The 16,614-nt window shown below is 43.4% G+C and overlaps 1 protein-coding gene across 1 annotated transcript; it reads left to right on the forward strand.

The window, feature by feature from the left end:
* Positions 1–23: 23 nt before the first annotated feature.
* LOC309398317 (arylacetamide deacetylase-like 3) lies at positions 24–7,434 on the forward strand. Its single transcript, XM_081965102.1, has 4 exons — positions 24–358; positions 4,638–4,854; positions 5,389–5,452; positions 6,184–7,434. The coding sequence occupies exons 1-4, from the start codon at positions 179–181 to the stop codon at positions 6,956–6,958; spliced, it is 1,236 nt and encodes a 411-aa protein (XP_081821228.1). The 5' UTR covers positions 24–178; the 3' UTR covers positions 6,959–7,434.
* The last annotated feature ends 9,180 nt before the right edge of the window (positions 7,435–16,614 follow it).

The raw sequence follows: 16,614 nt of genomic DNA on the forward strand, positions 1-16,614 counted from the left end.
ATGATATAAGAAAAGGTTTCACAGTCCACCCATCGCCTACTGTTCAAAGAACTGCCAGGTGACATACACCTGACATTGGACGAAGAAAAAAGCAAAATAAACTTTAAGGCAATTTCCTTTGGCCCAATAGTGAGTGGGGGGAAAAAAATCCCATCTCTGATCTCAGGACCTTCCCACCATGGAAATGACATGGGGTCAAACTCTGTGGATGAAGGCTCCTTACTTCTGCATTTCAGCCATATTTTTATTCCTCGGGTGGGCTCTTTATGGCCTTGCCAGCATGAACATCCCTCCGGGAATCGACCAGAGGACAAAACTGCGCTTTCTCTTTTTGTTCGTGAAAAGTTTTGCTGGACTGGTAAGTCTCTGACTTTGGATTCTAGCTTTGCTTTCAGTTGGTTTGCCGGGCCAGCACAGCCCTACGCTGGGTATGCCAGAGGATCCAAAAACAACAATTTGGTTAGCCAGATTTATAAGAAAACCAAAGTCCAGGGTTTGTTCGTTTCTTTCTCAGATTGCTTTGGGGACCTACCTCACCTTTGCCGCTCTCTCCCTCTGATCCCGTGGTCTCCCTGCAGTGCTCCCGTCCATCCAACACTGGAAGTTTTAAAGAAGACTTTGGATATCCATCTATCTGAAGTGGTGTAGGGCTTCCTGCCTAAGCAGGGGGTTGGACTAGAAGACCTCCAAGGTCCCTTCCAACTCTGCTATTGTATTCTATCCTATCCTCTCTCCCTTCAGCTCTGCGTGTCTTGCTCCCTGCTTGGTGTTCCTTCCAGTTGGTTGGAAAGATTTTCTTGACAGGTCCTCTAAAGGGCTGGGATTGCTGCATTGACCCAATTGAGACAATCTATTCACCGTTTTCTGCATTGCTCTCTGGGGGTGTTTCCCATTTCCTTGGTGCTGGGAATTCTCCGGTCCTTTTCAACTTAAAAACATAGACCATGCCCTGCTGGATTGGCTCCCTGGCCTAACTTGTCAGGCGGTTGTTTCCCCCCATGACCAAACAACTGCCTGAGGAAGCCCACAAGTGTCCCTAGAAAGAATGCAAAGAAGAGCATTGAAAATGATCAGGGGACTGGAAGCTAAAATATACGAAGAACGGTTGAAGGAATTTGACTATGTCCAGTCCAGTGCAAAGAAGGACTAAGGGAGACATGATAGCTGTGTTACAGTAATTGAGGGGCTACCACAAAGAAGAGGGAGTCAAACTATTCTCCAAAGACCCTGAAGCAGGGGTGAAATGCTACCGGTTTGGACTGGTTCGCCCAAAGCGGTAGTAAAAAAACAAAACAAAAACACCCTATATTTGATTGTATACAATACAATACAATACAATAGTAGAGTTGGAAGGAACCTTGGAGGTCTTCTAGTCCAACCCCCTGCCTAGGCAGGAAACCCTATACCGTTTCAGACAGATGGCTATCCAACTTCTTCTTAAAGACTTCCAGTGTTGGGGCATTAACAACTTCTGGAGGCAAGCTGTTCCACTGATTAATTGTTCTCACTCAGGAAATTTCTCCTCAGTTCTAAGTTGCTTCTCTCCTTGATTAGTTTCCACCCATTGCTTCTTGTTCTACCCTCAGGTGCCTTGGAGAATAGTTTGACTCCCTCTTCTTTGTGGCAACCTCTGAGATATTGGAACAATGCTATCATGTCTCCCCTAGTCCTTCTTTCTCTTAAGCTAAACATACCCAGTTCCTGCAACCGTTCTTCATACATTTTAGTCTCCAGTCCCCTAATGTATATGTTTTAACAGCAGCTAGAATTGTATTTGCAAAAAATTGGAAAAATGAGAAAATGCCAACGCAGGAGGAAGTTATTCGAAAAATAATGGAATGTGCTGAAATGAGTAAATTGACATTTGAAATCAGAGAACAAGAAGATGTACAATTTTATAAGGTATGGGACTTGTTAGGTTAGATAAAAAAAACATGGAAATGAAACGTTGGAGAAGCTTTTCATATTGTAAGAATAATAGAATGAGATAGGTGATACTATAAAGACATTATTATTAAATAATTTTATTTTATTTTATTTTATTGAATTTATAGACTGCCCCCTCTCCCCAAAGGGACTCGGGGCGGTGTACAGACCACAAATAAAACAATATACAAAACTTAAATATTTTTAAATACCCATAAAACCAATTAAATGATAGGCTGTACAGTATAGTTAAAAATTAAAACAACCTAAAAAATCTACCCCAAAAAATTTAAAATACAGGCTAGAGGGACACAAAAACTACAGTTAGGCCAGGCCAGCTAAGTTAAACAGGTGGGTCTTAAGTTTCTTACGGAAGGAGCGGAGATCAGTCGTTATTCTAATATCGGGGGGGAGGTCATTCCAGAGGGTCGGGCCCATCACAGAGAAGGCCCTACTCCTGGGCGTCGCCCGCTGGCACTGCCTAGTGGACGGCACCCGGAGGAGTCCCTCCCTGTGAAAGCGAATCGGCCGCAGGGATGTATGTGGCAGGATGCGATCCCGCAGGTAGCTAGGTCCTGTGCCATGGAGCGCTTTAAAGATGATAGTCAACACCTTGAAACGTGTTAATAAACTAATAATGATGTAATGGAATATTGGTATATACATGAATCGAATATCTAAATCATTTTGTTTAAAATGAAAGAATAACTATTATAGCTGAACATATGATGAACAATGATAACGTACCTATGTATACTCGATGGACAATTTGTGATTCTATATACAACTGAAAGTAATGATGTACAAATATAAAATGTTGGAGAATTCTTTCATATTGCAAAATAATAGAATGAGATAGGTGATTCCATAAAGACATATTATTATTAAATAGACAAATAAGGATGCAATGCAATGGAATATTGTTATATATGTGAATCTAATTTCTAGAATATTTGCTTAAAATGAAGGAATATCAACTGTAACTGAACAATATGATGTACAATGATAATAATGTATCTATCTAATATACTTGATGGATAATCTGTGATCTTATATACAATTGAAAGTGGTGATGCACAAATGTTTGTAACCAAACGACATGCTATATGTAATTGATGAGGATTTTATGTTTCATATTTTGTTTGTCTTTGTTTGTTTAAAAATAAAAAAAACTTTTTTCAAAAAAAACCCCACCAGTTCAACTGAACTGGTAGTAAAAAAATGCTACTGGTAGTAAAACAAATGCTAATGCTTCAGGTGAACTGGTATTTCCAGGTTGGACTTAAAGACCTCCAAGTTCCCTTCCAGCTCTATTCAGATTGATTGATTGGAATATCTGCTTGATTACAAAGGAGCTGGACTGGTACAATACAATAGCAGAGTTGGAAGGGACTGTGGAGGTCTTCTAGTCCAACCCCCTGCCTAGGCACTTCAGACAAATGGCTATCCAACATCTTCTTAAAGACTTCCAGTGTTGGGGCATTCACAAATTCTGAAGGCAAGCTGTTCCACTGATTGTTCTAACCGTCAGGAAGTTTCTCCTCAGTTCCAAGTTGCTTCTCTCCTTGATTATTTTCCACCCATTGCTTCTTGTTCTACTCTCAGGTGCCTTGGAGAATAGTTTGACTCCCTCTTCTTTGTGGCAACCCCTGAGATATTGGAACACTGCTATCATGTCTCCCCTAGCCCTTCTTTTCATTAAACTAGACATACCAGTAATCCAGTTTCTCTTGCAGTGGAAAAAGGAATTGCTTTGTATTCAAGCAGAGTCCATTTAGATTAGAAGCATGTCTCACTCCAGCGAGAACAGACTGAGTTATGGACAGATAAAAGATCCAATCACTAATGGGGGAACAAAATGCCACCTTCTCTGAAAGGAGGAAATTGATAGGGTCGATTGCCCCAAAGTTTCAAAGGCTCAGCTCAGGATACAAATTTGCTAAATAAAGCTATTTTGTCCGTGTTTTTATCCCTCTGATTCTGTTTCACGGAAAGGAAATTACTTTTGACATTTCTTTCACAGTAGAAGAGAAAGTGAGGGATGTTAATAATTTATCTCACATTTCCCCAGAGATTCTGCATCAGAAGAAAGGGAAAGATACAATAACCATAGAAATAGGAAAAAGAAAAAGAAGATGTTAGGGAAAAGGGGGAGAAGAAGGAAAAGAATTAAATTGGAATTTTTGAGAGCCCAAGAGAAAAATAGTTCAAAGAGGAAGAAAGGGTGAAAGAGTTACTTTAGTAGACGAAAGAGAATAGTAGTAAGATTGTTATTGTTATGTAATTAATTAAGAAATAAGGAAATGATATTATATTGTTAATTGTAGAAAAAACTTGAAAGAAATGCTTTCTGTGCTTAAATTGAATTAGAGGATGTATGCTGTTCATACCAAATGATACCAATGGAGAAAATAAGAAATGAAAATTTGGTGTAACTTTGAAGAGACGATGGAAAATACTGTTTATGTATTAAGAAAAAATAACTATAAAGGTGAAAAACAATGGAAGAGAATAATTTGGCCTGAACGTGAAAACAAAACGATGATGTAAAAAGGACTATGTAAATGAGAGGATGTAAAAGAAAAGGCCCCGACAACTCTTTGTTTCTATAATATGTATAACTTGTATTAAACAATAAAAGACCTTGGGGGAAAAACGAAACCCTTCATGCGTTATCACTTGGTTTCACCCTTATGTTTTGCGCTGTGCAGGCCTTACTCCTGGATAAACTTGGCATCTGCCCTGAATATGTGATGTTTAGGCACCTTGTGAAAGGAACGCCCACAAAGATGCCGTCTGACTTAATCATCAAGGAAATGCTTTTTGATGGAGTGCCAGTGAGGGTCTATTGGCCCAAAACACCAAGTCCTGAGAAGAGGCGAGCAGTTGTCTGGATCTACGGAGGGATAGGCATGTTTGGGAATGTCGGTAAGTTTTCCAAATAATTGTTTGATCTGCAAGAGGGGTGGGGAAATGTGTGGGATAAGGGGCATCAGGATTCCTCCACGCCAGAGGTGGATTCCTATCGGTTCGGTCTGGTTCGGCAAATAGGTAGTAACTCAGCCGGATATGTGACTGAACTGGTTCTATCCTCAGGGGCGCCATCTTGATTTTCTGTTCTGCACATGCGCAAAACAATCTTCATTGAAAAAATGTTTTTTCCCCTTTTTTAATGGTGTGAACATGTGCAGACCTTTTAAAGTGCAAATGTGCATGCGAAGTGAGCCCGTCCACGCAAAAGTTTTCGGGCAATGCCGGCAGGAATTCAGGCAAACGTTTTCGGGCACTGCCGGCAGAAATTCGGGCAATGCCGGCAGGAAACACCCCCCCCCCCTCTGCGGCACACAAAGGACCAAATTGGAAAAATGGATGTGCTCAGAGAAAAATCTATGCGTTAGGGGTGGGATAAATGGGTCCTTCTCATCTGAACATCAATTCAACCAATTCTTTGTGGTATTTCAGAAAGCCACGAAAAGCTATGCCACTTCCTTGTCCGGAAAAGTGACACTGTGGTCGTATGTATCAGGTAAGTGGGCTCTGATTGACTTGCATTGCAGAAGGGTCAAAATCCAATTGCCGTAACCCTTCTCTTTCTGGATGGGCCACTAAGATACCGACAGCCACAAGGGACAAACACAGATGCAGTACATTACTTCAAAGAAGTCTACAGAATTACAGGTAGTCCTCAACTTATGACTACAACTGAGCCTAACATTTCTGTTGCTAAGTGAGACATTTGTTAAGTGAGTTTTACCCCTTTTTGGGCCACAGTTATTGCATGCTGCCCAGTCTTTGTGGGGTAACAACAACAACCACAACAATAATGGTGGTTAGTAGATGCCTGGAGACAGCAGAATAGAAGAGAAAGAACTGGAGAAGATAACAAAAAAGAAAGCCCTACAAATAGAAATAGGACAACCATAGCAGAGGCAAGGAAGCGTAGTATCAATAGTAATAGGTGCCTTGGGTGCAATCCCAAAACAGCTGGAGCATCATTTGAACGCCATGGGCATTGACTAATTCACCATCAGTCAATTGCAGAAGGTGGCTTTACTTGGAACAGCTTACATCCTGCGATGGTATCTGTAACATCGTCAAACATCCAGATCTGCCTATCCCAGATCCTTAGTAAGGACTCGATAGGTAGACAAAATGTCAAATCCAGTCTGATCATCTGGATGACTCGGCAATGATGATGATGATGATAGGAAGGCGAATGCATTTGAAATATTTTGTTTTGACTCACTGTTGCTTCAGATATCCCTTGGCGCCAGAGCACCCCTATCCAGCTCAGCAACGCAGCTGCTACACGGCCGTATCGCACTTTTTGAAGACTGCGGAGGACTACGGGGTGCACCCTAACCGGATTGTGTTGGCCGGCGACAGCAGCGGAGGCACAATTGCTGCCGGCATTGCTCAGCAACTTGTGACAACGAAGGACCTGCCGCAGCTCCGGGGACACATCCTACTCTACCCTTTCCTCCAATGTCTGGATTTTAATTTACCTTCTTACCAGCAAAATCGCTCTGTTCCCCTTTTAACCAAGGAAGAAGCCATTCGGCATGGCACAGTTTATATCTCAGGAAGGAGGGACAGGGCCAATGAGATTATGGCCAATGCCCACGTTCCGCAGGAATTCATGAGAAAGTATCAGAACTGGATCAATGCAGAACACATTCCGGAAGAATTTAAAGGCCGGGGTTACGTGCCATTTGTACCTGATGCGGTTTCAGAAGATCTTTTCACAAAATGCAAAATAATTTTTGAACCCACATTTTCCCCACTCTTGGCGGAAGATGCCATCATCCAGAAGTTTCCAGAGACTTTCCTTTTAACCTGCGAATACGACATTTTCCGAGACGATGGCTTGCTCTACAAGAAGAGGCTGGAAGACAACGGTGTGCCTGTCACCTGGGTTCATCTCAAGGAGGGATTCCACGGGATCACCTTGCTGATAGATATGGGCCTACTGGAGTTCCCAGGTACGAGGAAGAGTATCAAAAGTGTGATCCAGTTTCTACAACGGTTCTAGAAATCAACAGAACTGTTGTATGTCAAGGACTACCTTTATTCCAGTAGAGAGAAATTCCCTGAGGATGGGCTCCAGCAGAAATCCGAAAACTCGGAAGAGTGAACCTCTGGTCCCGGTGACCAACCCAGATTTGATCTTACAATGTTATCCATTTCGCTGCATACAGCTCTCAAAAGGTCACCACCTCCAATATATATTACATAAACATGACTAAATAAATACCAAATTATGCATATATACAAACTGATATATCTGTCTCTGAAGAGACATTTCTCTCCAGCAAGACTGATGTAGTCAGATCTGAAGGGACCGTTCCTTGTTGACGCTTCCACCTCATCTTTTCCTCTGTCCTCTTTCCTTGCTCCCTCTTTGCTTTGGCAGCAGGTTGTCCCCCCACCCTCCCCTCAGTTGCTGAGCTTCTGAAAGAGCGATGGCTGACTTCATGGGAATCCTTTGAGCTTCAATAAAAAAATAAATGATGAATCTCGGTCTGTTTCATTTCCGTTTCATTTCAGAGTTTCATTTCTGCCCACTGCAAAAGGCAAAGGGAGAAAGGGGAGGATGGCGTTGAGGTGTTGCAAATGGCACGGCCATGTTGACAGAATGTGGGGGGGGGTTGCAGTCCGTGTTCTCTGCATGTGTTGGAAGAGCAGGAACTAGCAAGCCCCTTCAGTGGGTACAACACTGCCAGCCCCTCATGAAACGGGTGGTCCTTTGTCCTCAGTCCCTTTGCGATCAGGGACTGCAGGGAAAAATGTGTGGGAATTACACAGCCAATGTCCAAATGGAGTCAGAGATGCTGACACAGACATGTAGTTTTATATAAAGAAATGCTGTATATTTTCAGTAAACAAGATAGGCAAACAGGAGCATTGTGAGGTAAATCAACACAGCAAGACATCGTGAGGTAAATTATGAAGCACTCAGGGCACGCAGAGGAAAAAAAGGCGGGAAACAAGGAAACTCCCCGCTTAAAAGTTTAAAACTAGAGAAAAAATACTTTGAAAGCATGAATAAAATAGTGGGGAAATATATATGGCAGGGGAAAAAAGCAAGAATTAATATAAAAATATTGCAAGTTGCAAGAGTTCGAGGTGGATTTGGATTACCAAATTGGGAATTGTGTTATCAAGCAGCGGGATTAGCTTGGATGAAAGAATGGATCCTACTGAGTAATACAAGATTATTGACATTGGAAGGTCATGATTTGCAACTAGGTTGACATGCTTTTTTTTGGTATGGTAAAAGCGAGGCACGTGGTTATTTTCAAAGACATTATGTAAGGAATGGATTGTTATCAATATGGGAAATTGTGAAAGGGAAACACTATTTAGAAATACCAATGTGGCTTTCAACGATGAAAGCACTGACACATCCAAATATTAGTAGTATGGAAAATATCATTAGATACAAAGATATCTTAACAGAAATGGAAGAACTAAAACAAAAACAAAAAAGAATTAGAAAAATAAGGGATTAATATAGGATGGTTTGCACAATTGCAAATACAATCAAGTTATGAAAAAGATAAAAGGGAATACGGTTTTAATTTAGGAAGTTCGGAGTTGGGTAAGATACTTACCGGAACGGAAGAAAAAATAATTAAGAAACTATATAGCTACCTACTAAGAACTAGGCTAGAAGAAGAAGTGGTTAAAGAGACAATGGTAACCTGGACAAGGAAGTTTGGTTACACGATTGAACTAGAAAAGTGGCAACAGCTATGGGAAAGGAACTATAAATTAACCATGTTAACAGCATACAAGGACAACCTATACAAAATGTTTTATAGATGGCACATGTCACCAGAAAAACTAGCAAAGATGTTTAAAGATAAATCTGCGAAATGTTGGAAGTGTCAATAAGCAATAGGTTCCTATTATCATATGTGGTGGACATGTGGCAAAGAAATACTGGACTAAGATAAGACTATGGCTAAAGAAAATGTTACAACAAGAAATAGAATTTAGACCAGAAATATTTTTCACTAGGTTCTCCCAGAGAACTAAATTTACTAAATTTCTCCCAGAGAAATTTAAGAAAGAGGATACCTATTTGATTATACATGTAACTACAGCAGCAAGAATTGTATTTTCCCAAAATTGGGAATTAAATAAGATACCAACAGATGAAGAGATAGTAAAAAAGATATTAGATTGTGCAGAGATGAACAGGTTGACAATGAAAATAAAGGATAAAGAGGAATCAGAGTACTTCATGACATGGGGAATATTTTATGATAGGCTAGAGAAAGCAAACTAGAAAAGAAAGTAGTAAGAAGATACAGAACCCAGGGAATGCATTGTTATGGAAAAGGGGGGAAGAAGGGGAAAACAGAAAGGAAAAGATTAAATGCATAAGTATATATATATATATATATATATATATATATATATGTATATGTATATGTATGTGTATGTGTATGTGTATGTGTATGTGTATGTGTATGTGTATGTGTATGTGTATGTGTATGTGTATGTGTATGTATATGTATATGTATATGTATATGTATATGTATATGTATATGTATATGTATATGTATATGTATTTGTGTTACAACCCCTGGTATGCCTAAATATGGGTGGAAGGTCACTACTCCCTTTTTCTGTCCTTCGGCTTATCACAGAAGACTATGCAGGCAGAAAATAATAATAATAATAATAATAATAATAATAATAATAATAATAATAACAACAACAACAACAACAACAACAACAACAACAACAACAACAACAACAACAACTTTTATTTCTAGACCGCACCCTTTCCTAGGCAGGACTCGGGGCGGTGTACAGTCATGTTAAAACCATATACAAATACATAGACATGAACATAGACATAGACATAGACGTGGACGTAGACGGAGGAGGTAAAAAATATACTGTACAATTCTTAGTTAAAATACAAATATTAAAATTCCCTTAAAAATTCCCCAATAAAATGTTTGCCAGGAGGTGGAAGATGGAACTGTCAATCAGCTAAACCAGCTAGTCGGAACAGGTGAGTCTTGAGCTTCTGTCGGAAGGAGCGGAGGTCATTAGTAGTTCTAAGATCGGGAGGGAGGTCATTCCAGAGGGTTGGGCCCATCACAGAGAAGGCTCTACTCCTAGGCGTCACCCGCTGGCACTGCTTGGCGGATGGCACCTGGAGGAGTCCCTCCCTGTGAGAGCGGATAGGTCGTAGGGATGTATGAGGTGAGATGCGGTCCCGCAGGTAACTAGGTCCCATGCCATGGAGCGCTTTGAAGATAATAACCAACACCTTGAAACGCACCCAAAAAACCACAGGCAGCCAGTGCAGCTCGTGCAGGAATGGTGTTATGTGGGAGTATCTTGATCCTCCCATGATAACCCGCGCGGCCGCATTCTGAACTAGCTGCAGTCTTCGGGTGCATCTCAAGGGGAGCCCCATGTAGAGAGCATTGCAGTAGTCCAGCCGAGACGTCACCAGCGCATGAGTGACTGTGCGTAGGGCGTCCCGATCCAATAGGGGGCGCAATTGACGCACCAGGCGAACCTGGTGGAACGCCCCCCTCGCCACGGCTGTCAGATGGTCATCCATCGACAGCCGGGCATCAAGGAGGACGCCCAGATTGCGCGCCCATTCCACGGGGGGCAATAATTCGCCCCCTATGGCCAGTGATGGCGTCAACTGGTTAAATCGGGGCGCCAGTAGCCACAGCCACTCAGTCTTGGAAGGTTGAGTTTAAGTCTGTTGTCCCCCATCCAGACCCGCACGGCTTCCAAACACCGGGACAACATTTCGACGGCCTCGTTGGGGTGGTTTGGGGTGGAAATGTACATCTGTGTATCATCAGCGTACAGATGGTATCCAACCCCAAAACCACAGATGATCTCACCCAGCGGCTTCATGTATGTCTTGAACAGGAGGGGTGAGAGGACCGAACCCTGAGGCACCCCACAAGTGAGTGGCCTCAGGGTCGACCTCTGCTCCCCTGCCAACACACACTGCGTCCGGTCGGAGAGATAGGAGCGGAACCACCGTAAAACGGTGCCCCCCACACCCATCTCTTCCAGCTGGCGCAATAAGATACCATGGTCGATGGTATCGAAAGCCGCTGATAGATCTAATAGGACCAGGATAGAGGAACAACCCCTATCTCTGGCCCTCCATAGATCATCTACCAATGCGACCAAGGCCGTCTCCGTGCTGTGACCGGGTCGAAAGCCGGACTGGCGCGGGTCAAGATAGACTGCTTCCTCCAGATGACGTGGGAACTGTTGCGCCACCACACTCTCTACAATCTTCGCTAAAAAGGGAAGGTTGGAGACAGGACGGTAATTAGTTAGTTCCTCCGGATCCAGGGAAGGCCTCTTGAGTAGGGGCCTCACCACCGCCTCTTTCAAGGCGGCCGGCAAGGACCCCTCCTCCAATGAAGTGTTCACCAGACCCAGGAGCCAGCCTCGTGTAACCTCCCAGGATGCCAGTACAAGCCAGGAGGGACACGGGTCCAGTAAACATGAGGTGGCTCGCAGTCGCCCACGTAACCTGTCCAAGTCCTCGGGGGCAACAGAGTCAAACTCCTCCCAGCATGGTGTCTCAAGACTTGCTTGAGAAGAACGTATTGAACTCAATTGGTATTCATATGTGCAAATACATTCTAGATACAATGAAGATAGAAAAAATGAGGGCTTTTATAATAAACCGACCGAATTAGATAAAATTTTAACAGGCAATGATGAAAAAGTAATTAAAAAATTCTATGATTATCTATTAGAGGTGAAACTATATGAAGAACAAGTGAAAGGATCTATGCTAGCTTGGGGAAAAAACTTTGGACATGGGATTGACTTAGAAAAATGGCAAAAATTGTGGACTCAAAATTACAAAATGACAATGTCAGTTGCATATAAAGAAAACTTGTATAAGATGTTTTATAGGTGGCACTTATCCCCATCGAGAATAGCAAGAATGTCGAAGAATAAGTCTGAAAAATGCTGGAAATGTCAACATACGCCGGGCACATTCTACCATATGTGGTGGACCTGTCCTGAAGCTAAAAGATACTAGACTAAAATACACATGTGGTTGGAGAAAATGATACATAAACATATAGACTTGAAACCAGAACTTTTTCTATTGGGAATAGTACCAGAAATATACAATAAAGACTTGAAATATTTGATTATAAATGTCTTAACAGCTGCTAGAATTGTATTTGCTAAACATTGGAAAAATGAGAAAGTACCAACAGAGGAAGAAATTGTTCGGAAGATAATGGATTGTGCTGAAATGAGCAAACTTACATTTGAAATTAGAGAACTAGAGGATGAGCAATTCTATAAAGTTTGGGAGTTTTATCAATGGTTGGATAAAAAAACCTGGAAATGAACTTTTTTACCCCTTTATTTTATCTTATATGTAATAATAATAGAAAGCTATACTTAATGTTGGGGGAAAAATCATTTTTTCTTTTTTCTCTTTTTATATGTGTTAAGCTTTATCTATGAAATAGACTACCTACTTATACGATATAAGAACAATAAGGTATTCAATATATAAGATTTAAATTTAAATTGATTTAAATTGTTAGGTATGATTGTAGTTGGTAACTATCTTATAATATAAAATGGAATAATGATGATGTAATGAATAATGGATATAAATATAGACTGAAATACTTAATGACTACATGGATTGACAAATAACAATGGAGAATTATATTTGGAATTGTGGATGATTGGAAATTCTATGGCTAATGGAAAGTAGAAATATCTTATATGAAGTAATGAGTTTTTTCTTTTTCTTTGATTTAATGCTTATTCTTATTTTTTAGAGAATGGTGATATAATTTTATAAAGACTTATTGTTACCTAGTAGATAATTATGGATGTAAAGAAACAAGGGTTGTCATAAAAGAAAGAATACTAATGGTAATTTGAACACACAATGCTCAATGAAATACTTAACTATGTTTAATGGATAATCAGTGACTTTATTCTTAATTGTTAAAACCACTGCACAAAAACTTGTAACCAAACAACATGTTTGATGAAATTGGGTTTTTTTTTCTTTTCTCCTCCCTGCTCTTGTTCTGTATGTGTTGTCTTGTCTTCTTTAAAGAAAAATAAAAAAAAATTAAAAAAAAAGACTTGCTTCCGACGTCTCTCCTGGTCCACTGAAGGGGGCCCATCCACTCCGGATCTGATCGATTTTGTCCTGCAGATATTCCCCAAACTCCTCTGCTCTACCCTGCAAAGGGGCTTCCCGCGACCTCTGAAATAAGAGAGAGCGGGTCACCCGAAACAGGGTGGCAGGGTGGTTATCCGCGGATGCAATAAGAGCGGCACAGTGTCTCCGTTTGGCCGCTCTTAGAGCCACAAGGTAGGTCCGTAAATAGGCTCTTACCTGTGTTCGGTCAGATTCGGAGCGTGAGGACCTCCACCTACTTTCTAGGCATCTCTTGTGGCGTTTCATCACCCTCAGCTCCTCGGTAAACCAAGGAGCCAGGGTGGTTCGTTGCCGCAAGAGAGGCCGCAAAGGCGCTACCCGGTCCAAGGCCCCCGCAGCCGCCTTATTCCAAGCGGCCACTAGGTCCTCCATCCGGGAGCGGGTCAGGGCTACAGGAAATGGCCCAAGCTCCGTCTGGAACCTATCCGGTTCCATCAGTCATTTGGGGCGGAACCATCTGGGACAATCAGGTTCCGCCTCCCCGCGGTGGGGCGTAGCGCCGGGGAAGTCGAGCCGGAGAGAAGAGTGGTCTGACCATGACAGGGGTGTGATAACTAGATCCCCTATTCCCAGATCACTTGTCCACTGTCCAGATACAAAAACAAGGTCCAGTGTGTGCCCACCTTCGTGTGTGGGGCCCTGAATTAATTGGGACAGGTCCATGGCTGTCATGGAAGCCATGAACTCCCAAGCCACCTCGGATGCTTCACCTGTCGACGGCAGATTGAAATCCCCCATAACCACAAGTTTAGGGGTATCAACTGCCGTCTCCACGATCAGCTCGAGGAGCTCGGGCAGGGCCGCTGATGCATAGCGAGGAGCCAAGTATACAATCAGCAAGCCCAACTGCCTCCCTGGGCCCCATTTCACACCAAGGGACTCACACCCGGAGATCTGTGGCACAGTGAACTCCCTCGGTTCCAGACTCTCCCGTATAATTACCGCCACCCCGCCACCCTTACCCTGGGCCCACGGCTGATGAAATGCACGGTAGCCTGGTGGGCACATCTCCACGAGGGGCAAACCACCCTTGTGGCCCAGCCAGGTCTCCGTTATCCCTGCAAGGTCCGGCTCCCCCTCTGAGATCAACTCATTAATGAGGGGGGCCTTGTTAACAACGGACCTTGCATTGCAGAGCATCAGCCTCAGGCCCTGGCTCTGTAGGTCCTGACCACCTAGGCTGTGAGGGTTGGTACAAGCGACCGGGCGTGTCCAACAGCCACGGTCTCCCAACCGACTACGAGATTTTATTCAGTCATCGCATCCACCCCTGCCCATGACCGTTGGAATAAAACAACCCTCTGTAGGAATGTCATTTCCCCTCCCCCTCCACACTCCGCTCACTTCCTCCTTGACCTCATCTGTTCGCCTGGCTACAGTCCTCCTCCTGGCCTGATCCCTCCCACCCACCCTGGAACCCCCTAAAAAGGATAAAAAGCATTTAGTTAAAAACCCCCTGAGTCTTCGCTTCCTCCACCTCTCGGGGTTAACAAACCCGTCATTAAGGTGGGCCCTTGAGAGGGCGAAGGGCCAGATCTGCGAGAGGGGGGACTCCCGCAGCTGGAGCAAATCCGATCTCGAATATATGCTGGAATATATGCTAAAAGCGATGCAATCAGGGCCAGAGTGCCATGGATGATAAAATGAGACAGCAGGCCAGATTCCACATCAGATGGTAAATAAAGAAATAATGAGAAGACATCAGGAAGATGGTAAAAAAGATGGAGGCCGGGAGGCAGTCCATAATGTAAGTAGGCAGACGAATTAAATAGATGTTTGATGGGTTTTTTCCTAGTGGGTTGATGAAAAAATGGTGGGGGTAATCACGCAGGCACACAGTAGTTGGCTCAGAGTCAGATGTAAATAGTCACAAACAAAATGGCAAGTGGGCAGGTAGTTGTACAAAGATGTTGGTGGTTAACGAGGGGCACCTGGGCACAGTCTTAGTCTTAGTCTTAGGAGGCAGATAGCAGATGGCAGGGGTTGATGGCAGGGGTTGCTAAATCCTCTGCCTCCTAGCTCTATGTCCCCTGCCCCTGGTGCCACAGGTGCCACAGGTCTCTTCCCTCTGCCAAGCTCCAGGCTTTAGGCTCTAGGCTCCAAACTCTAGGCTCCAAACTCCATAGATCTTGTCGTGGCCTGCCCACCCCCTATTTCAGCAACCCCCGGCTGCTGGATAAAGCCCCGGCGCTGCTCCAGCCAAAGCCCCAGCGCTGCTCCCGCCGGCCTGTGGCTCTCCCGCGGGCCTTCTTCGGCCTCCAGCGTCGCAGGCCTCGTTCCGCCCCCCCGAACGGCCTTCCGGCGGTCCTCACCCTTCCATTCGGCCCTGCTGGCATCACCGATACCGCCGTCTAGCCGCCTGGGTTGCTGGGAGCCATCGCCACCATTCTTTTCTCTTATTCATTCTGCCTCGCTCTGCCTCACTCCTCTCCTCCTCTCCTCCTCTCCTCCAGCCGGAGCTCCGATCATGGCTCCGCCTCCAACGCCCATCTCTGCCGATCTCGGCTTCAGCTGGGGCAAGGTGGAACAAACTTCTTCTCCTCCTGCCTATATGACCACCCTGGAAAGCCAAATTAGGCTGTATGCTCTTAATCCTCGGCCCTCCAGATGGAAAGAGGGCCGGGGGGCACCCCCCCCATGCATCTGCGAGCTGCGAGCTGCAGAGCTCTGAGACCGGCAGCCATTCCCCTGGAAGCTCCTCCTCCACCAAACCATATTTTTATTTTTAATGTTGCTTTTTTATATTTGTTGTTGTATTTGTACTGATAAATAAATAAAGGGAGACTAGTATAGATATATTTCGAGCTAATTAGCTCTCATCAGCTAGCCATACCCTTATTGGGATTTGAACCCAGGCTGTATATATCTTAGGCAGGAGTCTTAGCCACTAAGCCACGGGCTCACTTCCTTATCAGTTGAGCCAGGGAAATAGGTATGTATTTGTGTTACAACCCCTGGTATGCCTAAATATGGGAGGAAGGTCACTACTCCCTCTTTCTGTCCTTCGGCTTATCACAGAAGACCATGCAGGCAGAAAACCATATTTTTATTTTTAATGTTGCCTTTTTTATATTTGTTGTTGTATTTGTACTGATAAATAAATAAAGGGAGACTAGTATAGATCTATTTTGAGCTAATTAGCTCTCATCAGCTAGCCATACCCTTACTGGGATTTGAACCCGGGCTGTATATATCTTAGGCAGGAGTCTTAGCCACTAAGGGTTGTAACACAAATAGAGAGATACAAAGAGGGGGGAAATATAATTAGGATAGATTTGCAAAGGTAAGGGAACAAGAAAAGATACCAATTATATTTGGGTTTGCCGAAATACCATCCCAAGGAAACATAAACTGAGACCCAAAAGAGACACCTATAATAATAGAAAAGAAAGAGAGAGAGGAGGAGAGAATGAAAGGAAGATGGGGGAAAGAAGAAAGAGATAAGGAGAGGAGGATGGTAGGGA

This window comes from Natrix helvetica (genome assembly GCF_964273705.1).
Source record: "Natrix helvetica genome assembly, chromosome: 1".
Taxonomy (NCBI): domain Eukaryota; kingdom Metazoa; phylum Chordata; class Lepidosauria; order Squamata; family Natricidae; genus Natrix; species Natrix helvetica.